The sequence below is a fragment of the Copadichromis virginalis genome, linkage group LG5, assembly GCF_057382275.1.
Source record: "Copadichromis virginalis isolate Kocher_CV1m ecotype Utaka linkage group LG5, C_Virginalis_male_GT1.1, whole genome shotgun sequence".
Classification (NCBI taxonomy): Eukaryota; Metazoa; Chordata; class Actinopteri; order Cichliformes; family Cichlidae; genus Copadichromis; species Copadichromis virginalis.
Window position 1 is genome coordinate 30,881,662 of NC_140622.1, and position 16,428 is coordinate 30,898,089.

At 43.4% G+C, this 16,428-nt stretch overlaps 1 protein-coding gene across 2 annotated transcripts in view; it reads right to left on the reverse strand.

Annotated features, from left to right (window-relative positions):
- stab1 (stabilin 1) overlaps positions 1–16,428 on the reverse strand; it is a 189,713-nt gene that overhangs the window by 76,680 nt on the left and 96,605 nt on the right. For both annotated transcript variants that reach the window (XM_085457297.1, XM_085457298.1), the window contains 7 exons: positions 15,268–15,444; positions 13,255–13,344; positions 10,112–10,258; positions 8,203–8,259; positions 7,969–8,128; positions 6,182–6,331; positions 3,456–3,560 (listed from right to left, as the gene is read on the reverse strand). In XM_085457297.1, coding sequence (XP_085313423.1) covers positions 3,456–3,560; positions 6,182–6,331; positions 7,969–8,128; positions 8,203–8,259; positions 10,112–10,258; positions 13,255–13,344; positions 15,268–15,444 — 886 coding nt within the window. The remainder of the gene's footprint in view (positions 1–3,455; positions 3,561–6,181; positions 6,332–7,968; positions 8,129–8,202; positions 8,260–10,111; positions 10,259–13,254; positions 13,345–15,267; positions 15,445–16,428) is intronic.

The window sequence follows — 16,428 nt, forward strand, 5'->3', positions numbered from 1 at the left end:
TGTTGAGGATAGCCCTAAGTTGTTTTTTTTAGTTTAACAAGCCCTTTAGAATCAGAATCAGAATCAGAATCAGAAAGGGGTTTATTGCCAAATGTTGAGCAGGTTTACAACATTAGGAAATTGCTGCGGTGCTTCAGTGCAAACATAGTGTCATAAATAGCACTTAAATAGACATGAAAAAATAAAAGCAGGGATAAGAATTAAAAGTGCTACGTAGAAAGATATGTGCATGAGATATACATGAGATATATACATGAGAATAAGAATTAAGAGTGCTACGTTGAAAGATATATACATGAGTGCAGATGGTGATCAGTGCCAAACATGGAATGATGCAGTGAACACAGCGTAGGGTCATGTGTTAGTGGCGGGGACAGTCATATGGTTATTGTTCATGTGTCCAACAGCAGAGGGGAAGAAACTGTTCTTATGGCGAGAGGTTCTGGTGCGAATGGACCGGAGCCTCCTGCCTGAAGGGGAGCAGGTCAAACAGACTGTGTCCAGGGTGAGAAGGGTCAGCTGAGATCCGAGCTGCACGCCCCAGTGTCCTGGAGGTGTACAGGTCCTGCAAAGATGGGAGTCTGCAGCCAATCACCTTCTCAGCAGAGCGCACAACACGCTGCAGTCTCTGTTTGTCCCTGATAGTGGCTCCAGCGTACCACACGGTGATGGAGGAGGTGAGGATGGACTCGATGATTGCAGTGTAGAATTGCATCATCGTCCGTGTTGGCAGGTTGAATTTCTTCAGCTGCCTCAGGAAGTACATCCTCTGCTGGGCTTTCTTAATGACGGAGGTGATGGTGGGCTCCCACTTCAGGTCCTGGGTGATGGTGGTACCCAGGAAGCGGAATGAGTCCACAGAGGTGATGGGGGTGTCAGTCAGGATGATGGGGGGGAGTGGGGCTGTGTGCTTCCTGAAGTCCACAATAATCTCCACTGTCTTCTGGGCATTCAGCACCAGGTTGTTGTGGCTGCACCAGGACACCAGACGTTCAACCTCCCTCCTGTAGGCAGACTCATCCCCGTCCGAGATGAGTCCAATAACGGTGGTGTCATCTGCAAACTTGATTAGCTTGACAGACTGGTGGGTGGAGGTGCAGCAGTTGGTGTACAGGGAGAAGAGCAGAGGAGAAAGAACACAGCCCTGAGGGGAGCCGGTGCTGATGGTCCGGGAGTCCGAGACATTCTTTCCCAGCCTCACATGCTGCTTCCTGTCCGTCAGGAAGTCAGTGATTATTGTCTTATGTAGTCTGGAAGATGAGTGGATGGTGGGGTGGGTGCAGTTTTCTCTGTGGTGGGGTTGGGTGGACTGTCCCGGGCTCTGTGGGGCCGGGCGGCGCTGCTGCACTGGGCCCGGTCTGGATGGGCCTGGGCCCCCTTTCCCTGGCGGGTCGCGGAGTATGGGGGTGCCTACTGGGGTCAGCGGGGGAGCTGGCCCCAGGGAGGGGTCACTTGCCCCTCCCTTCCTTCCCTCCCCATCTCCAGCTGCCTCCCTCTTCCCGCTCCACCACAACCACCCACACATGCAGGGCCTTGGAGTAGGGGTATGTCACCAGGGTGCAGGGGAGGCTACCCCCCCCCTCTGTCCCCTTCTGGCTGCCTCTGCCTCAATTTTATCCCACAACTTAGACATTCACATTACTCACACTCTCATTACACATACATATAGGATCTTGGGGGTGGGCACGATACACGGAGCCCAAAGTACCATCAGGGTGTACACCTCACCCCTGGCGTCGTTGCCCACCTCTCAATTTTAAATACACGTAGACATTGAGGGCTATCAGGAGGGACCATGCGCTTACCTGCTGCTCTCTGGCAGGTAGCTCCAAGCCCTCCTGGGTTTTAAATGCACCTTAGAACACACATGCATCAACATTACAATGAGCGGGTGGAGGGAGGTTCGGAGTCTTCTCTCACCCCCATTCTCTGCGACCTGCTGGAGCAGGGGGGCTAGGAGGAGGAGTTGGCTGTCCGACTGCGGTCTGGAGTGTGGAGCCTTCCTGCTGCTGCGGAGTCGGGGCGATCTGCCTCCCCCCACCGCAGGGAAAAGGGAAACACCACCTGGGTCTGGGTGCAGTTCCCCCCTCCAGGGGCGGGGGCACCTAGACCCGGTTTGTAGAGTACGCTTGGGGAGTGTGATCGTGTGTACAACGTCTCTTTATGTCTGTCTCCACGTTGGTTGAGTGTGGAGTAAGTGCATATGAGAGCATGAGGGTGGGAATGGATGTTTGTATCTGTGTGTGCCTGTATGTCTGTGTCTATATGTCAGGTTGGGTGTCAGGCGCCACCTCTCTGGGGACATCTCAGGCCCTCCAAGGTTTGGAGGCCTATCTCCCCCTACCACCACTTCCCCTGCCAGTGGCGGACCCCCTCAGACATCGGTGCGTTGGTGGTTCTTTGTGTCCGGGGATGGGCGTCCAGGTACACACCGGCTCACTCCTTGGCGGCCGCTTATCGGGGCCTGGAGCCTGGGGCTCGCTCGGGCCACTTCGGAGGTGGGGTGCCCCCGGCCTCTCGGCCTGGGGCTCGGTCACTCAGGCGCAGCTGGCTGCCGGCGGAGCTCACGGGCACGTCACTGCAACTCCCCCTGGCTTCTGCTCCGCGGCTGCTGAGTGAGCCCTCATCTGGGACTCTCCTCAGCTCTTTCCGGGACAGTGGCGCAGCTGCCCCTCTGTTGGTCTTCCTTGGTCTCTTGTGTTCTGGGGGCCTCTGGATGTCTGGAGTTTTGATCTCCTCCATACCTGCTTCACGCCCTGGAGGACGGGGCTGTGGCCCCCCCACACCCTTCACTTCCCATCAGTGAGTCTTGGCTGCCCATGACCCTGTAACTGTTTCACCACTGCAGACCAGGAACACCCAATAAGAGCTGCTCTGATGCAGTCGACTCCATTTTTCCTGCTTCTAACAGATCAACTGTGAGGACAAAATGTGCACTTTATCCCGAATATAGTCCACCCACTAACAGGTGCCATGATGAAGAGATAATAAGTGTTATTCATTTTATCTGTCAGTGGTCATAATGTTATGCCTGACCTGTGTACAAAGCCATGAAGATAGTCTGCTCATACAGTAGGTATTACAGACACTCACCTCATTATTTGCAACTCCGACCTTATTTAAAGTAAATATTCACCACTGTAACAGTATACATGACAAAATAAAAGAAAGCACCTCAGATTCATTGTTTTATAATAACTTGGTTAAGGTTTAAAATGACCACGGGCTTGGTTTAGGGATAATTTAACCATGCCTTAATGGTTACCAAGGTATCCATCTGTTTAAAAAAAATTGTGAGCTTTATTTAAGAAATAATAAACAAAAATCATACATTTGTAGCTGTTTTAGAATTTTTACAACCTCAGTACCAACCAGTGGCTCTTTTCATGAGCTTTGTTGACCATTAAAACCCGATCAGGGTCTCATATCTTTGTGCATTCAAGAAGAAATCTCACCTATTTTGTTCTGGCAGCGATTGCCCTCCCAGCCCGGCTTGCAGATACACTGTCCAGATCCTCCAATGCCATCATTGCACCTTCCCTGGTTCCTGCAGGAACAGGCTGAGAGAGACAAACAAGACTTGACTTGAAGAGTAGAAAAAAACTGTGAAATGAGCATTTAGAGCAGCCTGAAGCCTGAGCTTTGGGCTCACATCTGGATTATGTTTTATATGAGCAACATTATTTTTAAAATATAAAAAATGAAAAGCAGATAAGGTCCACTTCATAAATCACACAGCATAAATCTAATTTTTTGTCATATTTCTTATTTTAATATTATGCTTTTGATTTTATTTATGCTCCAAGGATCTATGGTGGTGAGCTGTCTGTGAACCTGAGTCACATTTGCAGCCCGAGTCTGACAGAGGAGAACAAATCAGCGTTATAGATAACATCCTCTCTACCAGAGAAGCTGACACCATCAGAGCTTAACAATTATCGACCAGCTGTTCTCACGTCGCATGTGAAGAAGGTACTGGAAACACCAGTTTTGGCTCACCTGAGACCACAGGTGGAAACATCTATTGATCCTCTGCAGTTTGTACACCAACCAAATCTGGGAGTGGATGATTCAATCATCTCCATGCTGCAGAGAACCTACTCCCAATCTGGAGAGTAACAGCTGCACAGTGAGGATACTTTCTATGATTTATCAAGTAAATTTGAAATGATTCAGCTGCTGCTTCTGAGCGAGAAGCTCCTGAAAATATCAGTGAACACGTCCACCATCTCATGGATTACTGACTACCTGACAGCCAGTCTTCAGTATGTTAGAATGGCATAGCTCTGTCAGATTTGGTGGTTACAGTGTAGCTTGCCATCACCAGTGTGTGAATGGGTGGATGACTGAATGTAGTGTAAAGCACTTTGGGGTCCATAGGGACTAAGTAAAGCGCTATACAAATAAAGGCCATTTACCATCAAGGATGGCTACATGGCCCATGTCTATCCTGGGACAGGATGCCGATGTGGTGGAGGAGTACAAGTAGCCGAGCATCCACATGAAAAACAGACTAAACTGGAAGGATGTATACAAGAAGGGGTGAGCAGGCTCTTCAACATGTGCAGAAACATAATGGACATTTTCTATCAGTCAGCTGTGAGAAACATCAGAGCTGGTAAGAGAAGGTCACTGCACCAGCTGTTATCCATAATGGATAATCCTGGCCACCCTCTGCACTGCTTACTAGGAGGCAGCGGAGCATCTTCCCCAAAAGACTGATTCAGCTCTGCTGCCACAAGAACAGAGACAGGAAAGCTTCATGTTGTCACCATCTTTAATACAATATATCATCTTTCAGGCTGAGAGACATCTGTCAGATATAATTATTAGTATTATTATTATTATTGTTAATAATACTAATATTTTAATTGCTGTAACACACGACTTAATAATCATGGGTTAATTAAATATTACATAAATGCTGTTTTTTTCATCAAAAGTTTCATTGTTTTTTATAAGAGCTGTTATGCAACAGCTTCACTTTAACTAAAGCTGCAGAGTGCTCTTTGCAGACCTCAATCTGCTCTGGATGAATTGAGCAACCATGGCGACGTGTTTTGTTCCTGCTGTGACGAAGAGTTTCAAATCGACTCCAGCTCTAACTGACACCTCTGCTGTCTCCTCCAAAGCGAGGACACACCTGTGTTCCTCTGTGGAGAAACACTGAGTTGGATTTAATAAAGACTGTTAAACTCAAACAGGCAAAGAAGAGCATTCGTATCCACATTTAAAGAAAAACAAAAAATCTGCTCTGGTGGTTTGGCTCTAAGCGAAGACAGCTGGCAGGTTTGTCCTGAGCTGGAAACACACCCAGCTGTGTGATGGTGAGTGTGGAGTGTTGCCATGGTGACAGACTGCTGGAGAGCTGATGGGGGTGAGACTGTCTGCTGATGCCAGATTTGCTACTTTCTTTCGCCACAGCGTATTAAAGGGTCACAACGCAGCCATGGTGAATACATCAAAGGGCTGAAACGCACCCTCCTCTTATTTTTACATTTTGTTTTTTTTTAATACCAAAATCGTGCACCAAATTTATGATTGAGATTTTGCATTTCTATGCACTGCCCCCTGCAGGTGGTAGAGAGCTGCTGCCTCAAGTGCTGCTTTTCATTACACTCACATGTCTCCTCCCTTCCTCAGCTCATCCCAGTCAAGTGGGAGAGTTGTGAGGAAAAGGTGTGAGGATGGAGGAGGAAGCTGTGAAGTGAGAATTCCTCCATTCCAGGGTCAGTCTTCACTTATGGATGTTGCTTGTGATTGTTTTTGATTATCTACTCGTCTTATTTCTAGAAAGGTCAGAGGTCAGATGGCCCAGGATGTGAGTGGGCGTTAAGGCGTCTGGGAGGGGATTTAAAAATTGGATAATAGATGGCAGACAGTTGGTGTCGTAAGCCACCGCCTCTGTTCAAAGATGGTGACATCGATGGCTTCTTTCACTCCTCTTTCAAACCACCTGTGAACATTGGCATCCTCGAAAGAGTGACCTTTGTCCTTTAGATGCAGATGAACCGCTGAGTCTTGTCCCATTGAGGGGTTCTTCTATGTTGTGCCATTCATTTATGAAGTGGCTGTTTGGTCTCTCCAACAGCCACTTCTGGAGAGCTGTTGGAGAGCAGACCTTAGGTGCACTCTCTTTGTTTTTCCACTGAGCGATGATAAAAACTAAAAAGCATTTTACCTGTGCAGTTAGGGCCATAGAACCCAGCGACACACAGTTCGCAGGATTCCCCTCTGAATCCGGTGTGGCATCTACATGTTCCAGTACCGAGATTACCGTCGTTGCAGTCGCCATGTTTGCCACAAGGGGCCTCCAAACCACCTGAACAAACTGCAACAGACAGAAGAAAAGGGTCAAAACATAGCATGGAAACAAAGAAAAAAAGAAACTCTCTTCCAGTCTTTATTAACTTTGCTCAGTGGGACCTGACAGAGACGGAAGTCTGTGGGAGAATTCTGCAAAGGTAAACATGGTGGCACACCCAGCCTTACCCAGCTTTCATGTCCCTGTGACCTCTGAAAAAAGGTTTTACTCCAGGGGCTTCAAAACAACTGCCCATAGGCATTACCAAGACGGCTTGCAGTGCTGTGAAAAAGTATTTACCCCCTCCTTGATTTCCTAGCTTTTTACATTTGTCACGTGTAGATAACACAAGTTAAATATAATCTGGTGACAGGGGATCTCTAAGAATCGCCCCACAGTTCTTCAGCTAAGACACCTGAGTTAGAAAACACAAACACTGCAGTCGTCTTTACTCGCGAAGGCAGTCACAGAGCGCTCGTCCTCGCAGGAGGCACTCATGGACTCGCGCTCTGTCACTGTCTGCGTTCTTTATTTATGCAAGCTTGTCACATGTGTGTACAAAGATAACAAAGTTATTCTAAGAACTCAGAGCTGAGGTTCCCCTTTTCTAAGTCTGTATGTTCTTAACATAGAGGAAGCTGTTAGTTGCTAAATAAGTTTATCACACAAGAGTTTATGTGAAAAGTCACGTAGACATGTGGATTGCTTAGTGATCCATAAATTGAGCACATTTCATGTAGCTGATCACACTAGGTACAATTTTCTTCTGACATTCCCTCCTTTTTATCACGAAATGAAATGTACATGTTATCAGTAAGTAACTACTTGTCTTTCACATTTTCAGTTACTACATCATTAGTTGCACTTCATCTTCATCTAACAAATGGGAAAAGAAGTCTTCATGATCCTCATCGGTTTGTGGTACATCTGCATATGCTGTGAGTGATGTCGCTATCATCTGTGAAATTACAGCTTTTAAACAAGGGATAACACAAATAAAGAAAAAGCAAAATAAAACCAGGGAAACTCCAACGCCGATCAACAGTCTCTTGACTGAGCGCTTCTTCCTGGATGAGGATGTTGATGTTTATGTGCACTTTACACAAGCCATTCTGAAAGTGTGATCAGAGATCAGAATTGGTGCACATGTTACAGTGTGTTTCCCATATATGGTTGGTTGTGTTAAACACGTATCTGTATCAGGCATTGTTCATCCAAGGATGGATGTGGTCTTGTGTCATGTCCAGTAGATGTGAGTTGTCATGTGTCCATCTCTTATCTCTGCTCGTGTATTGGTATCTTATTATTATCTTTGTCTAATATTAAAATCTGATTCCTGATCTGAAACATGGCAGTGTGAAATCAGGAAGGGGACAAATACTTTTTCACAGCAGTTTAGAAAGACCGTAAGTCCACATTTTTCTCACTTGGACATTAAACTAAGTAAGCATCAGTAATATCTAGTCAACCAGAAGCGTGACTGATATCTTTGAGAAAACATGCTTTCAATAAAAACTACACAAACTCAACAACTTCCAAACTAAAGCCTGTGACTTTCAGAATTTGTAACTCAGTCTTTAAACAAGCTGCAAAAACCAAGAACATCTCTGTACAAACAAAAGCACAATTCCTCACATAAGTGCCTCCATCCCTTCCCCTCTTACCTTGACAGTCTCGCCCGAAGTGGTTTTTGCAGCACTTCTGTACCCAGCCTGGAAAGCTACAAACTCTCCTACAGCCATATCTGCTGAAACGATCCAGGTCATCATACAAGTATGAGTAGCGATACCTGGAGCGCAAGTTCAAACAGCGCTCCGTCTTTCCCTGGAAGAATACAGAAATGATATTTATCTCCACAGTCTTTGCAGCTAATGCTCACATGCTTTAGCAGACCTTACCGTGTCATAGTGTTTGAAGGGACAGGACGGGGTGAAGACGCAGCTTCCACAGCGCCCCTGAAATATTTAAGACAAGTGAGATAATGATTATTTGTCATGAGATAACAGGGTTAAAGCCCTACTTAATCCACCAGGGCACATGCTAATGTGAGAGCCTTTGTAGTTTTCTGGTGTTGTTAGGATATCTGGGTCGCTGACCCAGTGGTTTTAGTTTTGTACCTTTTATTTGTGCTGTCATCTTAGTTTATTGTGAAAGTTTTGGTTTCTGTTTTGCATTTCTATTTTTCCCCAGTTCTTCTTGGTGTGTGATTATTTAGTTCTGAAGTTTTGGTTTCCTTACTCCCTCTATTCTGTGTCCAGTCAGTGTCTGTGTCTGCCCTGGTCCCATGTCTCTGTTCCCTCTGTTGCAGTGCCTGCTTGTGCGTCTGTAAGTTCAGTCTGTGTTTCCTGTTTTACTTTAAAAATCCGTGTCTCATGTTAATGCGTCTGGTTTTGCTTCCTTTGTCTCATCAGCCCTGATTTGTCCAGCTGTGTTTCCCTCCTGTCTCTCATTCCCTGATTGCTCCCTCTGTGTATATAAGCCCTGTGTTTTCATCTGTCCGTGTTGCGATCTACCCTCATTCATGCTTTGTGGCCTGCCTGCATGCATTCTTTGTAATTTTGAAGTTTGTTACTTTGAGTTCAGCATTACAGCTGTTTTTTTTTGAGTTCACGTTTGTCTCCGGAGTCTGTACTTTGGGTCCCCCTTACCACCACTCCTGCCTGCACACAGCCTTCACATGACAGGTGTTTATTCACCTGGCGCTCATCCTGGGAATTACACATTATTCAATCCCAACAATTTAGTGAAACAAAGCTTAGCTTAGTTGTTAGCTTGGTTGCTAAAGGTCAGAGGTAATTGTATGATCTATTCCTACTCTACACAAGAAGAAGCTAATAAACAATTTAGCTTCCTAAATTTTAAAATAAATCCTATGATCAAAGATAATCTGTTTTAATTAAAGGATAATTTCAACTTTTATCTAATCTGCTATATGTCTCGGTTCCTTTTCTGTGCATACACTACTGGTCAAAAATTTTAGAACTATTTTTTATTCCATTTTTTTATTAAAGATTATGCAGTTTAATTTCACATTGCACACTGAAATGAAAGCATAGTAAAATAAGCAATTTGAGTTTAAAAATAAATCATGGCCCCTGACTCCAGCACAAACAGCCCCAGACAACCACACTTCCTTGTCGATGTTTGACAGTTGATGCCACACGATGTGGAACCATCCTTTCGCCTACCTGACGGCATACAAAGATCCTGTATGATGAACTGAAGATTTCAAAATATGATTCATCAGTCCATAAAACTTTTTTTTCAGTCTTCAGTGGTCCGATGGCAGTGTTTCATGGCCCAGACAAGCCTCTTTGTCTTATTCTGATGTCTTAGCAATGGCTTTCTTGCTGCAACCTGTCAAACCCGTGGTTCAAAGTCTTCTCTACACAGCTGAAACTGAGACTTGCTTACCTGCTTACTTACTCTGAACCAGAACTTGGAGCTATACTATATAAATAATACTTAATTTATTGTATTCATTCTAAATTTGGGTTAAGTTTCACCATTTACATAAGCATTTCCATTTGTTATGTTTAGCTTAATTTTTTACCTGCAGTAACAAACACTTTCCCTAGCCTTGTCTAATCAGTCTAAATCAAAACTAACGAACCCAATAAACAGATTTCTTTTTTTATTTTGAGAACCTTTTGATTATAATTTTGAAAATCAGATGAAAATAAACAACATAATTTCTTTAGTAAATTACATCACTGCATTTACTAATGCTGTTGGGGCACACAGTAAAAATGACTCCCCCAGTGGCGGTACTGGTGTTGAAGTGGTAGCATTGTTAGTGTTACTCACGTAAGTGGTTCTGTTCTCGATGGTGTCACAGAATGCCCCGAGGCCAGCAGGTTCCAGCAGCTGGTCGATGCCATAGGCCACGCCATTCTGGAAGTTCAGGTAGCGGTCCACTACCTTGGCCTCATTTTCATTTATTACTACTGAACCCTAAAAACAGACACACATTTTAAAAAAATACAACTACTAAGCAATAACAGAGTAGACTAAAATGGAAACCATTCAGTAGAGACAACAGAGTGATGTTATGATCATTTTGTTGGTGGTGTAAAAACAAACAGCAGGAGTTTTGTGAATATTCACAATACACTATATAACCAAAAGTATTCGCTCGGGTTTAATATGATCTCAACCCACCCTGTGCAGCTATAACAGCTTCAACTCTTCTGGGAATGCTTTCCACAAGGTTTAAGAGCATGTGTTTATAGGAATTTTTGACCATTCTTCCAGAAGTGGATTAGTGAGGTCAGACACTGATGTTGGACAAGAAATCCTAGCTCGCAGTTTCCAGTTTAATTCATCCCAAAGGTGTTCTGTCAAGCTAAGGTCAGGACTCTGTGGAGGCCAGTCAAGTTCTTCCACACCAAACTTGCCATCCATGTCTTTATGGCCCTTGCATGTTGACTGGTGTGCAGTCATCTTGGAACAGGAAGGAGCGTTCCCCAAATTGTTACCACAAAGTTGGGAGCATGAAATTGTTCAAAATGTTTAGATATGCTGAAGCATTACGAGTTCCCTTCACCGGAACAAAGGGGCTGAGCCCAACTTCTGAAAAACAACCCCACATCATAAACCACATCCACCAAACTTTACACTTGGCACAGTGCAGTGCCAAACCCAGACTCCTTTATTGGAGCGCCAGACGGAGAGGTGCGATTCAGTTACTCCCTTTATTGTCAACCAGAACTTGGGGCTATACGCAATTCGTCACTTCTAGAGTCCAGTGGTGGTGTACTTTACACTACTACATCCACACTTTGCATTGCACTCATTGATGTAAGACTTGAATGCAGCTGCTTGGCTATAGAAACCCATTCTGTAATGTTCTGATCTAAACTGAAGGTCACATTCAGAGGTCTGTAGCAACTGACTCTACAGAAAGTTGGGGGCTTCTGTGCACTATGTGCCTCAGCATCAGGTACAAAGCTGGAATTCACTGAGCTCCTGAATTCACAAATCTTTGTAGAAGCAGTCTGCATGCCTATGTGCTTGATTTTATACACCTGTGGTCCTCTTGCTAGCCATCTCTCGTTCACTGTAAGAAACCTCGGAGTGTTCTTGGATAGCTCTTTTAAATCAGAGAAACAGGTCTCCACTGTGGTAAAAAAAAACAGCTTTTACCAGTTGCGTCAGATATCTAAAGCAAAGCCGTTCCTTCCTTTAAGGAGAAACGTATCCACGCATTCATCACATCCAGACTGGACTACTACGACTCCCTCTACTTGGGCCTCCAACACTCTTCTCTTTACCGGCTTCAGTTAGTTCAAAATGCAGCTGCACGTCTCTTAACATGTACTAGAATCTATGATCACATCACTCCAATTTTAGCTCCCTGTTAAATTTCCTATAGATTTTAAAATTCTTTTGTTTACTTTTAAATTCTAAATAATTTAGCGTCCAGCTATCTTTCCAAACTCCTCCATTTGTACAATCCAAATAGAGCACTAAGATCTTCAAATCAGATGCTCCTAACATGACCTAGGTCTCGACTGAAGTCCAGAGGTGACCGGGCCTTTGCAACCGTAGCGCCTAGACTCTGGAATAGCCTCCCTGCTCATATTCATACCTCCGAGTCTATCCAGTCTTTTAAATCTTGTCTTAAAACCTATTTTTTTTACTTAGATTCTAACTAGTTGGCTATTATCTGGCTTGTGTTGTCACCGATTGTTTCCTGCCCTGTTTTTTCTTGTTGTTTTGTTTTAATTGTCTCATGCTTTTACTCTGTCTGACTCTGAAGCACTATGGTCAACTTTGTTGTTTCTAATATGTGCTATAGAAATAAATTTTGATTTGATTTGATGACAGTGAGCAGAACACTTGAATTCAATTATTTGAATGGGTGAGGTAATACTTTTGCAGACATCTCGTGTTTACAGACCTGTAAAATCACTGCATGATCAATCAGTTGATAAAAGTAATTCACTCACGGGTCTGTTTATAACATGTGCCAACCACACAGTAACTAGGCCCTTGTAGTACCTACTTATGACAGACATTAAAATTATCTGTGGGCTAAGCTTTGACTTTCCTGTCTGTGTAAAATGGTAACATGTTCTTATATAGCACTTTTCTATTTTATCTGAGCATTGAAAGTGTTTTATAAAACATATCTTATTCACCCTTTCACACATGCATTCATTCAATCCTTTTCTAGCTAACATTCACGCACATTCATACTCTGATGAATGCATTTTGCCCAAGGATACCTTGGCACGCAAACTGGATCAGAAAGGGAGCAAACGACCAACTTTCCAAATGGTAGATGACCTGCACTACCTCCTCAGCTACAGCCACCCCCACATTAGTTCTTGCAACCAATTGCATTCTTCATTGATGCATGAATTGAGTGAACCACCAATAAGAGTCATATCAGAGTTTTTGAGGTTTCCACATTCAGAGACAAAGTTTTGAAAAGAGTAAGGTTTTCTAGGCAGGAGTTCCTCCATGAGAACCCTGACGCTCATTAGTCAGTACTTGTAGGAACCCGCTGGGGGTGGACTTGCTTTGGGGTAGAGGCAGAGAGAGCATGTACGGTCATCCAGCCAGTGGCGATGCACAGACTAAGCCCAAGGCCACAGAGCACACACACTGTCATGGGTAAGACCCAAGCAGGGGCACATGGAGCACCTCAGGTGGATAACCTCAGCAGACCCGCTTGCATGCCATGAGGTCGTAAAGACTGAGTGTTGCAGAGAAGGTGCTCCCCCTGTAGCCAACAATGTCTAGATGCTGAGCCACACCACCCAGGCACATTTTTAGTCAGTTATAGGAAACAAATCCCAGGAGAGGTCCTAGGTTTGATCAACCAACCTGTGGGAACAGTGCTTTCACCATGTAGCAACACTAGTTAATATAGCAACAATTAACTGCCAGGAGTGGAAGAAGTAATGGCCACTCATTTGGTTTATGTGTGTGTGTTTCCTCACCACCAGGCTCCGGTCACAGCTGAACTTGATGGTGGATCCATGCATCGTGCGGAAGGATGAAAATTTAGTCGGCAGTCCAACATTTGTTACCTACACACACACACACACACACACAGGCATAATGCTTCAAAGGAAAAGGTTTAGAAAAACTTTAATATTGTCAATGATTCTGATTAAATATGTGCTTAAACATCTTTTGATACAAACCCTAAAAGCAGATCAAGAGAATGTTATTACTTTATTAATGCAATTCATTCATTTTCTTGGCTTAGCCAATTCAGGGCTCATGTTCACATCCACATCCACAGAGATTTTCTTCATGTCTTTAAGACATTTCTGCAGTTTAACTAAATGGTGTGTGTTATCTGGCTTCATGGATAGATAAAGTTGTGTGTCATCTGCACAGCAGTGAAAATGTATGCTATGCCTTCTAATGATACTGCCTAAGGGAAGCATGTATAATGTAAACAGAATTGGTCCTAACACTGAACCCTCAACTTTTGAAGAAGAATCTCCATTTACATGAACAAACTGGAGTCTATTAGACAGATAAAATTCAAACTACTGCAGCGCAGTAACTGTAATACCTACAGCGTGCTCTAATCTTTCTAATAGAATATTATGGTCAACAGTATCGAACGCTAGCAGGACAAGCACAGAGATGAGCTGCCTCTCCCTGAGCCTGGTTCTAGAGGACGTTTCTTCCAGTTAAATGGGAGTTTTCCTTCCCACTATCGCCAAAGTGCTTACAAAGGGGGTCGTATGGTTTTTGGGGTTTTCTATGTTGTATTATTGTAGGGGTCTACCTAGAGCTGGGCGATAGAACGATAACAATATGTATTGCAAAATAACTTTTCCTCGATAGAAAAGTTAAACTATTGCGATAGACCTCGCCGCTCTTGTCCTCTTTAAAAAAAAAAAAGAACAACAGCCGATCCAAATTAAGTAGCGCAGAGCCAAACCAATCACATCCACAGCGCCACGTCACGTGACTTGTTACGTACAGCACAAGTGCCAAGCCGCACATGTGTATTTGTTTTGGGAAGCAGCCAGCCGCCATGCCGCCCGGGTAATGGAGGAAATGAGTGTGCCGACTAGAGAAAAATCAACCAAGCGTGACCGAAGGTTACCGAAGAGAAAACAGATGATGGTTCCAATGCCGGAGAGATTGTCGAACGGAAGAGCCATAGAAGTTCTGTAGTGTGAAGGTATTTCGGCTATTTCAAGTCTGACAAAAAACAGAGCAGCGCGCACTATAAATGTGCCGAAAGCAAGTCTGGAAATACAATGAAGCGGTGAATGCGCAATCTCTGACTGGAAGCGCTAATTCGTCATTCGGCTTTTGTCAGACTAAAGTAACTGTTAAAACTGTTTGAAAAGCTGAGCTATACAACAAGGAGAGATTGAGAATTTCCTTTTAGTTCTCAGTTTATTTGATATTGACAAAAGTTAGTCAGTTTTGTCTGTTCTTCTGTAAAACAAACTAAGATTTATTTTTAGAATTAATATTTTGTTTCTAAGTGGAATTGACAATTTAGTCTGTTTCGTTTGTTCTATTTTGAAACTTAAACGCTTTAGCGGCTGCCTTTTGTGTAGTTTGCAATATTTGCCTTTATTTATCTGAAAAAGTCTCATGTTCCTTAAGTACATCTACCCTGTTGAACTTATTATGGGAAATAAATATTTAAATCAAAACAAGCTGCTGATTATTTCACATTTTACTTGTGAGCAACGGCACATTTAAATCTTACAAATATAGTTATTTGGCTTATGTCGTGATATATATCGTTATCGCCAGAAATGAAAAAAACATATCGTGATATGAAAAAATCTTATATCGCCCAGCTCTAGGTCTACCTTACAATATAAAAGCGCCTTGAGGCGGCAGTTGTGATTTGGCATTGTATAAATAATATTGAATTGGATTATAACCCTACACATCTCTTTTTGCCATTCGTAATCGGCTCTATCCAAAAGAACACTTCGTTATTCATCCAGTCATTCTCCTCCTACCTTTGAGTTGCGAATGATGTGAGCCTTTAAGGTGGCAGCCAGCCGGTCCCGGTGTAAAGGGTGGATGAGCCAGAGCTGCCTTTCAGGTGGCAAGGACTCCATGGCCTTGTTTGTGGGCCAAAACACAGTGAATGGTTGGTGGACAGCCATATTGAGTGTAGGGAGGAGGCCTGCAATCTGCAAAAAGTGATAAAAGCACTTAACAGTGAGTCTTGCACATTGATTTTTTTTTTGACATTTTAGAAACACTTGAAATTAATTTTACTAGATACAAATGTTATGATAAATGTTAGAACAAATCGAACTTAACTTAATCTTTTCCTTTATGAAAGCCATATCTGCTGTGTAATCTGTTGTACAGTGATACTGGGCTGCACAGCGGAGGTCTATCATGAGTAATTCTGTCTCTAATCAACAAAGTTTTCTGTTTGACAGTCTTTGATTTCAATAAAAATGTTATGGTACAAAATATGAATATTTACAAAAATAGCTGTGAAATATGAAATGCTTTTTAAAAAATGATTCGTCGACCCACCTTCAGGCCTTTTTCCACACACTAAAATTGGAAACAGTGTTTGAACAAGAATATCTCAACAACTATTAACGATAAAGCCTGAAATTTTCAATGGTCTATCATTGTTCTTGATAAAATTTTAGCTCTTCATTCTTGATGATGATGATGATAAAAACAGCAGCCTTTATCTTTAATAAGTTTTGAAATATTCATGTTCATACATTGCCTCTAATTTCAATGGGCCAAAAAAGACCTAAAAGTGTCTTTTTTGGCCCATTGAATTATAGCACCACTGGTTAACAATGATGAGGATGTTTGTATCCTCAACAGGGAGGAATGCTGGTTTGAGCGGGGAGTCAAGGAGGCCATTTAAAGGGGAAAGATCATCTCTGAATCGAGGACAGGGCCTAAGGGTACATCTTTCACCATCTTACAACGCTGTGATTGCAACCATTCTCCAACTCTCTGTAAAATGGTACTCATGGTTATTGAGCAGTGGCCGCTAATCAATATTCATGACAATTTGCATATTAACGACAATGAAACTGACCTCACAGCCCATTGTTCATCAGTGGTGCTAGTGTCAGTCATTATGGAAATGTGCTGTTTATAAGGTGGAGGAAACCTGCAGTAAGCTGACGCTGTAA